The sequence below is a fragment of the Parasteatoda tepidariorum genome, chromosome 3 (assembly GCF_043381705.1).
Source record: "Parasteatoda tepidariorum isolate YZ-2023 chromosome 3, CAS_Ptep_4.0, whole genome shotgun sequence".
NCBI lineage: Eukaryota > Metazoa > Arthropoda > Arachnida > Araneae > Theridiidae > Parasteatoda > Parasteatoda tepidariorum.
In genome coordinates this window covers 52,694,489-52,711,636 of record NC_092206.1, presented here as the reverse complement: position 1 = coordinate 52,711,636, position 17,148 = coordinate 52,694,489, and the positions used below count along the sequence as shown (strand labels likewise).

The 17,148-nt window shown below is 25.2% G+C and overlaps 1 protein-coding gene across 4 annotated transcripts in view; it reads left to right on the top strand.

The window, feature by feature from the left end:
- The window catches only part of LOC107439071 (adaptor related protein complex 3 subunit ruby), a 38,454-nt gene that overhangs the window by 2,124 nt on the left and 19,182 nt on the right, over positions 1-17,148 (top strand). For all 4 annotated transcript variants that reach the window (XM_043046111.2, XM_071178639.1, XM_071178641.1 and 1 more), the window contains 12 exons: positions 3,294-3,470; positions 3,553-3,628; positions 5,752-5,826; positions 5,925-6,020; positions 6,511-6,671; positions 7,874-7,940; positions 8,372-8,554; positions 8,627-8,788; positions 12,238-12,335; positions 14,187-14,241; positions 15,224-15,295; positions 16,265-16,327. In XM_043046111.2, the coding sequence (XP_042902045.1) occupies positions 3,346-3,470; positions 3,553-3,628; positions 5,752-5,826; positions 5,925-6,020; positions 6,511-6,671; positions 7,874-7,940; positions 8,372-8,554; positions 8,627-8,788; positions 12,238-12,335; positions 14,187-14,241; positions 15,224-15,295; positions 16,265-16,327 (1,233 nt within the window). In that variant the 5' untranslated portion in view covers positions 3,294-3,345. The remainder of the gene's footprint in view (positions 1-3,293; positions 3,471-3,552; positions 3,629-5,751; positions 5,827-5,924; positions 6,021-6,510; positions 6,672-7,873; positions 7,941-8,371; positions 8,555-8,626; positions 8,789-12,237; positions 12,336-14,186; positions 14,242-15,223; positions 15,296-16,264; positions 16,328-17,148) is intronic.

Here is a 17,148-nt window from a genome sequence, read left to right as displayed (position 1 = left end):
TGCTCAATTTCTTGTTTTATAGAATATTTTTCAGTGTGTTTTGAGGGAAGGATATCCTACATATTTTAGCTGCATGGTGTAACCTTTTTTTTTTAGCTTCTAACAGTGCAAGTTGAAACATCTAAACACTATTCCATTTTCTTTTCTTAGTGTAATGTCATATGTTTCAAACCAAATTAGAAACAACATACATTTCTTACGCTTAATTTTTATCTAACCTAACTTTGAGAATTTAAATTACGCAATACACTATATTTCCGTAAGCCTTATTTTTACAACAATAGTCTCAACCTGATTGCATTTGGGTTGCAAATAAATTTTGGTGTATGAAGATGTGCTGCTGGTGGGCTCAGTAAATTCTGCTACCGGGATCATACATAGTTCAAAATAACAGGATACGTAATTTTTTTGAAAAGTGGTTAAAGATTACAGTGTTTTCACTACAGCGCGAGAATCTCGCATATTTTATACTTTTCTCGCATTAAAAAATTATTACCGCGAGAAATTCGCGCATTCTATAAATCAATTCGCGAATTTCTCGCATTTTGAAAAAAGCTCAGAATTACGCCATTTAGAATAAAATCCGTTTCACTTTTCTTCCTGGATCTTTCATTATTTTCAACATCTGCCCCATTGTCTAGCTTCCGTATTTACCAGTATGGTTCAGAACCTTTTCGAACAACAGAACACAACCACGGAACCCCTTTCAGAACACATTTCTCTGCAACCACGTATTTACTGTAGGTAAGGTTTCTTCATGTAAGATGTTAAAATTTTTTATGCACTTATGTAAGATGGACAAATAGGAAGCAAAATCTTCTATGATGATGCACCAAAAATATTTAACGCTTTAAAAAATAGTAGACGTTAAAAATGTTTTATAATTAAAGAAGTGATTTTTTTTCACGAGTTTTTGTGTTTTTTTAGTTTTTAGAAATCTCATTTAACTTTTTGAAATCTCTCTGTTTTTGAGAAAGTGTGAGAAATTCTCACCCAATTTTTTTCTATGATGAAAACACTGGGTTAGTTCTAAAAAGCCCTGAAAAGTACTTTTTCGTTAATTAATTTTATTTCGTTAATAATTAATTTTCCCTTTTCTGAAATAAGATTTTTCTGTTTTCCATGACTGTTTTCTATGACTTTGCACATTGTTCCATTCAACATTTTCACAATTCATTCAACTGCAACTCATTTCAGCATACCATAGGTGCGTAGTGTATGAAAGCGCCAATTATTTTATATGTTGCGAGTTTGAAATTGCAAACACCAAGCTTAATTTGGTGGTTCTTGCACTTTCTGCTGATTTTGCAAGATTTCAGGATTTTTTTCCCTCCTAAAATCAAATTAATAAATCTCTCAAATTTTTGTTGGTCTTGAGGACTAACTATACTTTGCCAAATTTTTTTCTCCAATAACGAAATAAATTTTTTTTTATTTTGTAAATTTCATACTTGGTGTAACATCATTATCTTAATCACTGGCAAACCAATGACATTCTCACACTGTTCTATTTATAGATGTGTACCATATTCAGGTTCCGCTCTTAGAATTTCAAAGTATTTTCCAGTAAATTAGCCAAACATCAAAAGTCTGTATCAAATGCAAATTTTAAAAATTTTTTATAATAAATTTTTTCCTATAGAATTATTTAACTGGGTTTAATCTGAATTTTACAGTAGTTTGTTAAAGACTTATATTTTTTGAACCCAATTCTAATTGTTTGTGTGACGCATCTGCTGAAAATTATTGTAATCGAATAAAAAATACTGATTTAGGTAGAAAAATTAATTTTGACGTTATTTTAAGGTTCAAGTTAAATTCATTGAAAAGACCACCCTATGTAGCGACCACCTCTATTGACGACTTCTTTTTTGAGGCGCATAATTATTTCCACAGACTTTGTGTTGAAGAAAACTTTTAGGAGTGACCATTAAAACCTTTCTCAGTGACAGTGCAAACATCTGCCCCAAAATGCCGAAGAAGTCAGATAAGGAAACATGAAGAAAAAAAAAATTCATAAAACAAATAAGTAGAATAAAATGTGTTCAAAATATTTGTGAGAGGCTTTTATTCACAGAGTTCTTTGTGATGATATAACCTCACATTGCTGTCAAAGTGCGCTACAGACGATGTTATTAATGATTTCTTTTAGAGTTGAATTTTAAATTTAGAAAAAGGAGTATCTCAAATAAACCTTGTCTCAATTTTTAAAGCTAACTAATTTTTATGATATAAAATTAAATATTTTCATATTTGTTAAATATTATGAATGTAGGAACCATATAATAATTAACCTACTTCAGACAAAAATGTTTAATTCCAATATGCATTGTATTTACATTTCAAAATTATTATAATTTTTTTTAATCATTTTATTAAACAAATACTGGACATAGTTAATTTTAATAAACATTTAATGGGGGTTATTGACTTACACAAGTAATATGAATTTATTAAGATTTTCTTTGTTTGATTAATTATTTACATATCCTTATAAATTCAGTATGATTGATAATATTAATCTTGTTAATATTTTTGTTAAATAGTATGCTTTAGTAAATGACTTTTACTTAAATCTAAAAAATACACTTCAATAACTTTTTTAAATTATAGTTCAACTACTCATAATTTTGAATTAAAATTATTTTTTTCATAATTAAATAAATTAAATATTAATTTTAAAAATTAAATGAATGACTCAGTATTGAATATATTTAAAATTGTGCATTAATTGTCATGAAAGTGGCTTATATAATCAAGAAAGTCTTTGAAAATATATTTTTATTTTGTTAATTTTATGTTTTCAATATATATGTATATATATATATGTGTGTATGTGTGTGTACTTGTGTAGAACTTTAAACAATTAGAAGAAAAATTTTTATTAGTGCACATATCCTAATTATGATTTTTAATTTCTTTAAAAATATTTTTTGAATGCTTAAAAATTGCATGAAAGATGGTTCTTATTTTTTGTTGAAACATTTGATTATGCTCCCTGAATAATTAAGTATAATGAAACATTTTTTAAAATAGGATGCTTATTTTGGAGGATGTTTAGATCCGTTCAACTTCTGGTATTTCAAATTAATTATATTTTCTAATTTGTAGCATAATTCTACCAATGAACTTAAGATATCATTCTAATTTTCATATAGGTTTTTCGTGAACTGTACTTGTAATTAACTTTCTTATAATTTTCAATTTTAATTATTTTAAGTTGGAAATTTAATAATTTAATGTAATTCTAAACTTTTTGTGAAGATGTTTAATTATTGAATCATTATAATTAGGTTGAATATTTCCTCTGTAAATTTTTTCATTGCTGAAACAGAAGGTTGATTGATGCTGCTGCCTAGTAACATGGCAAGTGCAGCACATGGAGGTGATCATGGGCCTACGTCGCCAGATCATGAATTTTCAAATAATGAGATATCGTCCACTGGGATCTTTTCTTCGGAATTTAGAAAGTGAGCAATATTGCTTCTTTTTTAATATTGTTAATTTTGCAATGCATTCAAATTTTCATTTTACATTTCTTGTAAACTTTAGGCATGAAGATCTCAAAAATATGTTGGATGGTAATAAAGATGTTTTGAAATTAGAAGCAATGAAACGAATTATTGGTGTGAGTTGCTATTTTCATTCTTTTTATTGTGTTACTTACTTTTTAGTAGAATTTTTACTTTCTTTGATCACAAATATGTTTTTATTATTTATTAGGTGTGCAATTGAAGTACTGGTTATTTTATTTCTCATCTTAAATTTTCAATATTGTAATAGACTTCTTCTCATTTCTAACTATATTTTACTAATGGATGCTAAAATTATTAAAGAATTTATTTTATTTTTATTTAGAATGAAAATAAAATGCTATTTTATAAATCGTAATTGTTAATTTCTTTTATGCAGTTGAGATAAAATTAAGTCCTTAACTAATGCACTTCTTAGTTTGAGAAAATAATAATGAAGAGCAAAATGCTAAATAAAAAAGCTTAAATTATTTAAAAAAAAAAAAAAACGGAATTGTTAAATGTTTGTTGCAACCAACATTTTGTAGCTTATTAAATAATTTTATATGATTAGATGTCTTTCTACTTGCAGTTTTAAAGAAATCAGATCTGTACAAGTAAAGTTTTGGGTTTATTTTTAAATCTGCTTTTTTAAGACTTTGGTGTTTTTTGAATTTTGTATTAAAAACAGATCTACCAACTCTGGCTTTTCTGTTAATTACGGGACTTACCAAATTATTTTTACAGGCTTTTTGATACTTACCGTATATTCCGGCGCATAACGCGCCCCGGCGTATAACACGCACCCGTAATTTCCAATAACTTTTTTTAAATTTTAAGATATACTCTTCGTATAACGCGCATTAAAATTTGGATTGTACATGTGCAATATCTCGTCTAGTATCTATAGAAAACCAGAAAACCTTTTAGTGTGGGACATGTTTTGGTCCCACCTTACAGATTTTCAAAAAAATTTTTGAAAGTATGTAGCACCGATATGGCAGTTATTCCGGGCGGATTGACACCATTAATTCAGCCATTGGACGTCTGCTTAAGCAAACCATTTGAAGCCAATTTAAAAAAAACAGTGGAACACTTGGATGTTGGAGGGTAAGAAAACCTTTACGAAAGGAGGACATATGCGTCATGCAAGTTTGGAAACAGCGTGCGAATGGATATTAAAAGTATGGGATGAAATTAAGCCTGAGATGGTTAGAAAATCATTAAAAAAATGCAGCATTTCAAATAATCTGGACGGATCAGAAGATGACTGTTTATTTATGGATGAGGGTAACACAGATGATGAAGACGAAACAGATTGTGATGACGTGCCTGAAGAAATAACGGAAGACGAACATAATGAACTATTTACGTAATAACGAAAATCAATAAAGTATATAGGTAAAGGTATGTCATATCTTTAAAATAAAAGTATTTTTCTATATTAAAATTTTTTTAATCTATAATTTTTTATATTCGGCGTATACCGCGCATCCGAAAATTCCAATGTTACTTTTTGTTTTAAAAGTGCGCGTTATACGCCGGAATATACGGTACGTATTAACGCAACCGGGCCAAAATTCGCATAAATCGCCAAATTTGGCGACCTTACTTACGGCAACCCTACGTGTTATACGTGGTTTTTCGTAAAGAAACAAAATAATAATAAGTAATTTTGTTTTAATAATAATTTGATAATTTTAATAATAATTAATTAATGATAATTTTGTTTTAAATAATTTTAAAACAAAATAATATAAAAAACTGTATTAAAAGTTATCTGTAATTAATAAATGTACATTTTCTTTCTATTCATACTTTCTTACTCAAACTTACAAATTGCGCCAACCTGGTTGCGATAATACGTAAGTACTGGCTTTTTTCCCAATTAGTGTATAAATTAGCAGACAAGTGCATATTTTACATACACCTCCTGAATAAGTTTGTAGTTTAAATGTTTAGTTCTAATTCCTTTTTAAAACCCCTTTTTTTTAAATAAATAAATACTAATTGAAATATCTGATTATAAAAACCACTGCTTTTAGCGATGTGGTTATTTAAAAAAATATTTAAAATATTTTAATTTTTGCTGAAATGACTAATTTTGAATTCATTCTTTTTTTTAACATCAAATTTTTTTGTGGATATATTTTTTGTATAAGTTTTTAGTAAAGTGGAGAAAGCTTGTTTCTCGATATATCTTATGTAAATATTTAAATTGTTTATTATTTATTTATAGATGATAGCCAAAGGAAAAGATGCTTCAGATTTATTTCCTGCTGTTGTCAAAAATGTAGTTTCCAAAAATATTGAGGTAAATAAATTTTTTGAACTTCCTCTGTTATATCTTGAAAACAAACACAAATTAAATAATACTTTGTTTGTAATCAATTTTTAAAATTATATTTTTAGGTTAAAAAACTTGTTTATGTTTACTTAGTGAGATATGCTGAGGAACAACAGGATTTAGCTTTATTATCTATTAGTACATTTCAAAGGGCTTTGAAAGTATGTTTTGTTTAAATAATTTTTTGCTGATTAAATTCATACTTTACCTAATGTAAAGTTTTAGTTATCATTAAATGTTTTTTAATATTATATTTTAAGATAAGTTTTATTGAGTGAATTTCAGGAAAAAAATGTGCTTATATTTGTACTTTATATGACTATAAATAAGAATTCTATTAATATTTGTTATTTAGGTTTTTAAGGAGAATAAATGCTGTTTGTGTTTTTGGTTTAATACAAAAGATGCATGTTTTTTAAGTCAAATGTGTGCAATTATTTAAAATAAAATTTTTTGCAAATATTTAATTTAAAAATTCTTTTAATCACTTTAGCTTCTCAGACTTCTTTAGCTATTATTTTTATGAATATACATTTAAAAAAATGTGTTGTGAAAAGTATTAAAAAATTTAAGAATGATAGCTACTTAAATGTGGAAACTCATAGTACAGTTTTAAATTTTATTTCTGTGCTTATTATTTTTTGTTTTAAGGATCCTAACCAATTGATACGTGCTAGTGCTTTGAGGGTATTGTCAAGCATTAGAGTTCCTGTTATTGTTCCAATCATGATGCTTGCAATTAGAGATGCTGTAAATGATATGTCCCCTTATGTTAGAAAAACAGCAGCCCATGCTATTCCTAAGTTGTACAAGTAAGATAATTTTTATTATTTTTAAAACATTTCTTAATTGAAATATTTTTATGAATAATTTTATTTTGCACATTAAATTTATAATATATATATGTATGTCAATATCTAATGATATTGTTTCCTTTTTATCATTTGTGTTTGAGGCAGTTGCTAGTATAGCTGACTTTTTTAAATTATGGAAACTAAATTCTACATTTGAAAGTGCGCATTTTCAAATTATACTTAATTGTATTGCATTATTACAGAATTTATACTATCAATGAAATAATGCAACAATTGTAACCAAAATTTGTCTGTGGTCTCAAACCAGTATGGAATTTCTTTTTCTTTCTGTATTTTGTAAAATGTGTTGTATATTTTATAATTATATATTAACATAGAGTTAGAATTAAATTTTAAATTTATGTAATGCAGAGTTTAAGCTTTAAAGTTTTTTTTAGCAAAAATATAAATTAAAGCTTTTTGTAAAATTATTACTTTTTTTATTTATTTACTCTTTTTTTTTGTGTACAGGTGTATTTTTATTGTAAATTATTATTACACATTTTTGATATCTAAAAACTGATGATAAAGAATAGCTATATACTAATAGTTTTAAAAGATTTAGGAATATAAAAAAATTAAAGTTTTTAATCTTATAAAAAATTATTTAAACAAATATTTATAATTGAATAATTTATTTGATTCATTTTATAGTTGATGATTTGGTTTCTAATATTTATGACATTTTTAATCTTTTTTTAACCCCCTGAGGATTAGTCTGAGCTTTTTCTAATCCAAGATAATATATTTAACTTAATAAATTTTAATGATGTTTAATGGGTTACTTTTATTTTGGCCACCCTGTATGCATAAACTATACAGATGTTTTTTGATCTCAAGTTAAAGTAAACGATCTATACATGCAATACCCTTAATCTTATGCAACAGAATATTATTTATGTGCTTTCTAAATACTCAGATTGTTAATAAATGTATTTAAAATGTATAATGAATAAAACATTTATTTTTATTAAATTAAATTTAAAATAATTTGGCTCTGAAATTTTAAAAGTATATTGACTTCATATGTAATTAGTAATTTAAAAATGAACAAAGTAATCACAGTGCATTTAAGTTTCTTTTAGACATTTTTTGTTTTATAAGAATGTTTATTTTAATTAAAACTTAGTTACTTAAACATAAAGCACTTCTCTTTACAGTCTTGAACCTGAGGAGAAGGACCAGCTGATTGAAGTTCTAGAAAAACTATTATCTGATAAAACAACAGTAAGAATAATGTATTTATAATGTATATTATAAATCAAACTAATTTTATTTCAAGTGATCAAGATATTTTTTGTTTTGGCCTATGAGATTCTTTCAACATTTAGTGGAATTTCCGACTTTCTAAACTTCTTAAAAAAATTAAATTTATTAGCTTTATTATTATTTTATTCTATTTAATCATTATTAAGCTTAATAGTTTGTTGGAATGTCATTGTACAGGTACAGTAAAAAAAAAAAAAAAAGTACTTCAAGCATATAAATATTTAAATGATTTATTTTTGTGAAAATAGCTTCATGCATTTTCCTAAATTTGAAAATATTCCTCAAGCTAATGTTTGGTTAATTCAAAGTTATTTTATAAAGTTTCAGGTTCTTTTTGTAATTCTTGAATGTTATCTTTTCATGTTTTAATGTTTGTTTTTAAACTTCAGCTGGTGATGGGTAGTGCTGTGATGGCTTTTGAAGAAGTATGTCCAGAAAGAATAGACTTGATACATAAAAATTACCGAAAGCTATGCAATCTTTTAGTTGATGTTGAGGAATGGGGCCAAGTAATAATTATCAATATGCTTATACGCTATGCACGGACACAGTTTGCTGATCCAAATAAGTTTGTATGTAACATTTTTGTATCGGAATATCCTTTTAATTATTTTTTCCTTATTTAATAATGTGTGACTTTTTAGGAGGACAATAGGAATGGAAAAGAAAAACCTTTTTATGATTCAGATAATTCTCATAGCAAAGATGAAGATGATGTTAAAGATTCCAAGGCTTATGTTATGGATCCTGATCATCGTTTGCTTCTGAGAAATTGCAAACCGTTGCTTCAAAGTCGAAATTCTGCGGTAATGTGTGCACTTTTTAAAAAAAAATTATTTCTTCTAAAAAGTTTTATTTTTCTTGTTAAACCTAAAATAAAATTTTTTTATTTATTAATATTTCATACTTTTGTGTATTTTTTACTAAAATTATGTTTTTACTAATCTGATCAAGAAGGACAACAAATAATCTATACATATAATAAAGAATTTCTGTGTATGTCTATCTGACTGTGTGTAAACCAGATTGATGGTTGGTATACCATAAGCTCTAAGAATGGGAGATTCAAAATGAATGTAAATGAGAAGTATTGTAAACAAATTAAGAAGCGCGATTTTTGATGTTTTAATTATATTTTAAATCCAGAGACATTTAAAAAAAGAAATTTTCATTCGCTTAGCGGAAGCCAGTGTTTTGAAATAAACTATAAACTATTCAGTGTTTCAAATATTTTAAAGATATCAGTTACGTTTGCTGCGTTATATCTTTAATCAAGAAAGATGTTATTTGCATTTTCTGTTATACTTAATTATATTTTATTGATTATGCAAAGGTTATCTGAATGATTAACACAATCGTGGTAGCATAAGCAAACTACATTACCAAATTAATATTTCTAACATTGTTTAAAACCATCATGTTTATTTTTGTTATGCTTTTAAAATGGGTTTTTATAATACTCAATAATTTAAAATTGGCGGTAATTGAAATAAAAAATAAAGTTTTGTACTGAAAAGCAAAATTAATGGAGCAAAGGAACTAATTTGTTATGAAGTACCGTAAAAACTCGCAATACTATTGTTGACACCAATAATGCATAATTTTGGTAATGAGTACTACATCAGGTAATTGGTGCAGTTTTAATAGGTTCCAAATGTACTCTTATATAGAGACAGCATATTTTAGAGCAAATTTGGTGCCAATTGCAGCTGCACCAATGCTGTGCATTTTTATAATAGATTTATTATAAAGATTGATAAGTATAGGAGAAAGTATCTTGACTGTGATTAATTTTGAATGCCATGATTAGTCTTAAAGAACAGCATTATTCCAGATGACACTGAATGCATTTAGTCATTATTTTGGTGGGATGAGCTGCTAAAAATGTGTTTTATAATATGTTAAACCACCGGGAAGAGTAGCAAATAATCTATGCATAAAATAAAACTTAGAATTTTATTGTGTCTGACTGTGTATCTGTATACCAACTTGCAGATGTACTGTAAGCTCTAAAAAAACAAGATTAAAAATGGATCTAAATAAGTAAAGTTATAAACAAATTATGAAGCCCAATTTTTGATTTTTTTTTTAAAAAATTATATTTTAAATACAAGAGACATTTTAAGCTTATCTGAAATCACGTTTTTTATTTTGTTTATAGTTAAGCTTTTTAATCGTGTTTTACAAAACTAAGCAATTTAAAATCAACAGTAATTGAATGAAAAATAAAAGTTCAAAATTAATCTAAATGAGTAGAAAAGTAAAAAAATTTAGAAGCCTGATTTTTGATTTTGATGGATAAATGTAATTCATTTTGTTTAAGTGAGCTTAAAAAATCAGTAAACTATTATTGATGTCAATGATGCTTACTTAATTTTGATAATAAATACTAAATGAATCACATGAAAAGATGCTGAGCTAAAAAGAAAAATTAATGGAGAAAATGTACTAAATCATTATGGGGTACTGTGGGCATTGTGAAAAGCCGGGATACTGTCTGCATACTATTATTGATACCAATAACGCTTGAGTTTGGTAACGAGCACTTTTAGCATTATGGTAATAGGTGAAGTTTTGATAGATACCAAATATACTTTTATATAGTTACATCATATTTTAAAGTAAATGTGGTGCCGATCACAGCTGCAGCGATACTGTACTTTTTTTGATAGATTTATTACATAAATAGATATGTACAGGAGAGAATAGCTACACTGTGGCAAATTTTAAGCATCATGCCTTGATCAACGGCATTCTGCCAGATGATGCTGAATAATACAGTTGGCCTTTATTTTGATTTGATGAACTACTAAAAACTTGCTTTACTTAATTTAATAATGTAAAGCAACTGAGAAAGTCAACAAATAATAATAAATAAAAAACATTGGAATATTTGTGTCAGTATTAGTCTGAAAATTTTGTGCATTGTTTTGTAGTGTTGCTCAGTGCAGATTTATTGATGTGTTTTTTCATTCAGCTTGTATATATATAGAGAGAGAGATAATTTTCATATCTGTGTTTGGCCTTTCAATATTTTGTATTTTAATGAGAACTAAATATCAAAATCTATAATTATTTCATAACTTAGTTTGTTTTTGCTATAATTTTTTGTTGGTTATTTCAGAAGTTATACATTTTTATTTACAAATTCATGGATGTAGTATAAAAAAAATCCACTCCATTTTCATTAACTATTAATATTATTTTTTTAAATAATGCATATAGATTTTAAATTACTAAATAGTAAAGCATATAAATAGCTCATTATTTTTTTAAATTTTAGCTTTGGTTATAATAATTATATTTAATCCTACGACTGAAAGAAGTTGAAATAAAATTTTATTTATGATGATTTGTAGTATACTCTGTCTATCTTATATTATTCGACTATAAATTTAAAACAAAAGTGTAGGGTTGTTTAGAATCAGTAACTGCGCTCTATATCTGCCTAAGACAACAACTTAGATAATTCAAATTATTACTTTCATTATAATTAAATTCCTCCAATTGCAATTAAAGTATTAAAATATGGTTGGAGTGAGGGAAAAAAAAGTGCACAGTTTTACAGCATGCTAAAAGCAACTGTGCAATTAAAAATAATGTAACTTTCACTTTTCTGAAAAATAAATCTTCATTTCATCAATATTGAAAGTAATAAGAATGAATTTCTGCTTAATTATTAATTTTTTTATTTACTTGAAAAAATGTCTGTTCCAAATCAATTTTTTTTTAAAAAAAAGACTAATTTCTTCTCCTTTTTTCAGTTTGTGGGTTAACTTAAATACTTCTATGAAAAAGAATATAAAATAAACCATTCATTAAAGAGTTACTTAACACTTTAACTCTTATCAAATCAGTTTATTAATGAGTAAGCAAAATGTAATGCTAAACTGTGCTAAACAATCATTTTCATCTGTATCAGTGTGTTTGGCATAGGTAAAAGTTTTTCTCAATTTGTGCCCAAGATTGAATTAAAGATTAATATGTTTTAAATTTTTGAAATTATTTTTCTTTATTTACTGTTAACAATAATTTATACTATTCTCATTAATGCACTAAGTTTAAATCTTTTTAGTGATACTAAATCTTCACACAGAAACATAAAAAATGAACAATAATGAGCCAGCTAATGTGTTAAATAATTTCTAGATTTTATTTTTAACATTATTTCATCTTAAATTGCCTTAAAATATTTTTTGTGTTTAGTAGCCAATTTTTATTTTATTAGAAATTTATTTGATCTATTTTTTTATAGGTTGTCATGGGTGTTGTGCAATTGTATTATTATTTAGCTCCTCGTTCTGAAGTTAATATTGTTGCAAAAGCTCTTATAAGATTAGCCAAAAGTCACAGGTAGGGATTCAGTTATTTGATTTGTATCTGCATGCATGATCTAATAGTTAACTATTAAATAAGCAATAATATTTAAAATGATTTTTAAACACTTTAATGACCGTTAACCTCCATGAAAACTTATACTATGCTTTAGTATAAAAATTAATCTTAATTTTACTTATAATTAAAATGTGAACTGTAAATTGCAGACTATTATGTAACATTGCTTTTATAATAATGATTTTTATACCTGTAATCAAAACATGAATTGTAAATTGCTGTCTGTTATATTACATTGCTTATATAGGGATAATTTGAAACATATGTCTTTGCTTTTGCAATGTTTAAATCTATTCCTACTTATTGTTTAAACATTTTCAAATTTTGTACATGCTTTACTTAATCATCTTTCATATTAGACTGACCTTCCATATTAAACTCACCCTACATATTAAAATAATGACTATTTAAGCATTTAATTTATGTAAAGCCAGATGAGTAATTGAATGAATGAGCTGTGTAAAGTTTAAAATAAGATATTGTCAAAAAATGTATTTTTTAGCTGGGTTTATCTAAACAATGAGCAATGTCATAATGAGTGTAAATGATAAGACCAAGTTAGAAATGAATAAGGACTAAATGGTTTTATTTAAAATAATAAAAAAATATAGTAGGAACATTTTAATACATATCTATTAAAAATCATCAAAAATCAAAGTAATTTACTTTTTATTTTATATTTTCATAGATTTTTTAGTTTTTGAAAATTTATAATTTTTAATAGCAATAGTCTTATTAACTTTTTCTAGAAATAGGTTCATCTTGCCTTTTTTTCTTCAGATGTTTGTGTTTAAGAAATTGACGAGATTAAAATATTGCTTAGGGGTAAAAAGATAATCAGGTTAAAAACAAACAAAAAGAAAGTTTTATGCGTAATAGTACACAATATTTTGCAAAATAATAATTATTATTATTATTATTTTTTTTACTGCTCTAAAAGCAAGTTAATGTGAAATATTCTTTCTTATATATTTACTTTTTCATGAAACAACATGGTAAAGGAGATCAGTAAATCAGTTAGTTATTTATTGCAAATTAGATTATTGCTCATTATTATTAAGACTTATTCATGTGTGTAATTTCACTGAAGACTATGATTCGCTGTTATATATGTTACTGTGTGCAAACAAATAATTACTAATTGAATTCCAATTCAGTTAAGTGGTGCTAATAAAACTTAACGCTCAGAAAAATAATTTCTAGTTGCAGTTAAGTTGCATGAATCAAGTGGCTATAACATCTTGTTCTAACTTTGGGAAGAACTGGCTGATTTCTTAATTTATAAGTGTTGTAATTCACAAGTTAGGGAATTGGCAATTCCATGCATTTTTAATTATAAAAATACTTACTACCTGTGAATAAATAGTTACTAACTAAATTCCAATTAGTAACTATTTAACTTATTATATTCTGAATTAAGAAATTGTTTATCCCCTACCAAGAGTTTAAGAGAAACATCAAGTTGAAATTAATGAATTGCTGATTAAAATAAAATAATATAGAATATTAGCATTAATTTACTAAATAAATTGGTGATTAAAATTTAATATATAATATTGACAATTGTTGAAGCATATCCTTTTTCTAGTCACCAATTCAACTGCAACTATTTTCTATTTTAAGAAAGTGATAACTAATATTAATTAGTAAAGCATTATTAATAATTGAATTTTGGTTTTAATTTTTAAAAGTAATAAAGGTTAGTCAACTTAAAAATGCTATAAAGCTGTTTAAATTATTTTAAAAACCTTTTTTTAATGAGCATAGAATTGTTATGAATATCACATTTTTTTTCTATTTTTTTTCCAGGGAAATTCAGTCAATCATTTTAAGTACAATAGCTACTCTTACTACCAAGTTTAAGGTATGAGTAAATGAAGTTTTTCATTTTTTATAAATCATAATTTTGTGTATAAATTGTCATTTAATATTAATTTGAGAATTTAGCTATTCATTGGACTAAATATGCATTGATATTTTTTTTAATGGTTTTTAGTGTGTAATAAAGATGTGGGATCATATATATTCATTATAATAACTTCTCATGACTTCTGATTTTTTTCATTTTTCTTAATCAATAATTGTTACTGATATATAAAAATGTTCAAAAGTTATTGATTTTATAAAAAGTTTGCATAATACTTTTAGCTTAGTTTGTAAAGTGTAAAACTTATATAATATTTTTGTCTGTCAGTAATAATGTTTTACTTTTAACATTAATCTACTTTGTTTCTTTCTTTAAGTTAGATTGACAAATAACCAGACTTCTTTTTGCAGACTGTAATATTATGATGTTAGGAAACTAAAATAAATAAATTACCTTTTTAATTTTTGGTTTGTGAATTTTTAACACCTTTTTTGTTAGTACATCTTTCCAATTTGTTTAATTATCCTGAAATCTTCTTAATATTTATTATTTAGTTGTAGTATTACAAATATTTTGTTTCAAATCATGCCTTTTTTTATTTATTGAATTTTTAATTGTCCAAAAATGATTGAATTAACTCAAGTAATATCTTTGTTCATTTATGCTACTTTTTGGAGATAGAATCATGTAAGTTTTCAATTTTAGGAACGTTGATATATTATGAAAAATTTATTTTTTAATGAATAATTTTTTTTCTCCATTTAATTTGCACAATTAATAGAATATGGATGAATTCAGATAAATTTATAAATATGAACTGTTTTTATTTCTTGTATCTGAAGCACTTTTTAAATAAAGTATGTTTTATTATTAATATTTTTGATCCAAAATTGTACTAATAGTGTAATAATGCAAGTATTTCAGTTATTGAATATTCTTTCCACTATAAAAAATGCATAATATTGCAATATAATTTCAGGGTATGTTTGAACCTTATTTGAAAAGTTTTTTTGCACGATCAACTGATCCTACCCACATTAAACTACTTAAGGTAATATTAACTTATTGTACTATCTATTACCATAATTTCATCTATATTAACCATGCATATTAATGTGATAAAATTTTAGAATGCAGATTATATGCATAGTTTTGAGTGTTCTGGTATTTTTTCTCCCCACCTAAAGGGGCTTTAAATCCATTCATTTTAAGTGATAAGGTTTCAGTCATGCTTCTAATTTAAAAGAATTAAATTCACTAGAATGTTATTGATTTTAAGATGAATTTCTTGTAAAGAAAATATAATTAACGGATGAATTATTATTTTGCATATCTTCTGTTTTTTATTCGTAGATGTTATTCTTCCATTACTGATATTTTATTTAACATTCCATTATATGATGTTTTATATGAAGGTTACTGTAGAATAGCTATTACTGTGGTCAATATTATTGAAACATGTAATACAGTTTGAATTACTTGTTTTATTTTATTTTGGTTTCTAGAGTGTGGATGATGAGAGAGAAGCATTTCTGTATATTTTACATTTAATTTTCCTTCTGCAAAATGTACTTTAGTTAATTACTTCACTTTACGTTTATTTCCTATCCAAACTGTTTAGGGAAATATATATTTGTAACAGACATTGCTTTATTATTTTCTTCTTGTATAAATGAAGCAATATATTTCTTAATATTTATTGTTTCAAACTAAGTGAAAGGATTAAACTAATTACAGATCATATGCTTTGTTGGATTAAACATGATTTTGTTTTACAAATGTTACAGAAAATCAGTGATATCTTTTTTGTTTTACAAATAATATGCAAGAAATTAGATTAATTTCAAAGTTTTTAACCATTTGTTAGTGAAAATTGGTGAGTGATATCTATTATAATGTAGAAGTGATATATATTATGTCTCGTTATAAATAATAGGCAGGATGTTAGGTTAGTTTCAAATTTTTTTAAACTAATATTATTTATAAGTTTCTAATTTGTATTAATTTTTTTTATCCACAGTTAGAAATTTTAACAAATTTGGCAACAGAAGGAAATGTATCATTCATTTTAAGAGAGTTTCAAGTAAGTTTGTTCATTATAAACTCCAGTTTCAGCATAAAAGTTAATCTTTTAAAATATTTTAATTGCTATACTGATAATTTGTTTTCTCTTGATTTTTTCTTCAATGTTTGCTATAGATTTTATTACAAAATAAAAGTTTTTATTATGTTAAAAAAAATCAAATAATGAAAAATAAGTGTTATTAAATATTTTTGCATTGAATAACGTTTAAGTTGAGCTTAGGTATAATTAAAATAACTTTTCTTTTAATAATTAGTTTTTATACTTAACATTGAATAATTTTGAAACCTTTAAGTAAAATTGATTTTTGTTCTTTTTTTCTTCTAAATATTAGACGAATTATAAGTTAATTCTGCACTCTTTTTATATTCGCCTTTTCTTATTATTTGGTCAAATCATACTTGTATAGTTTGAGTTGCTATGTTGTACAATAATGCTTTTTTTTATTTTTTCATGGTTGTAAGTGTACCACCAACATATGGCTGTATAATTACTTTGTTTAAATTTCCTATTTTAAAATTATGTTTGGTATATAAAAGAATAGAACAGAACTATGAAATAAAAAATAAAATAACAAATCAGACACTTGGACAAAATTAATTTACTAATTCATTATCTGTTTTATTATTAATAATATATTTTTTGGAAAAATCACTCAATGTAAAATAAGTTTAAAATGTGCCTCTAAAAACGTATAAAAAATGATCAATATTATTGATTGCACATCAAGAATTTGTCAAACATAACCTGTTATCATTTACTCTCAAAAATGTGACTGAAAATATATTTTTTAAAAAAAAGCAAGTACAACCTGAATTGAT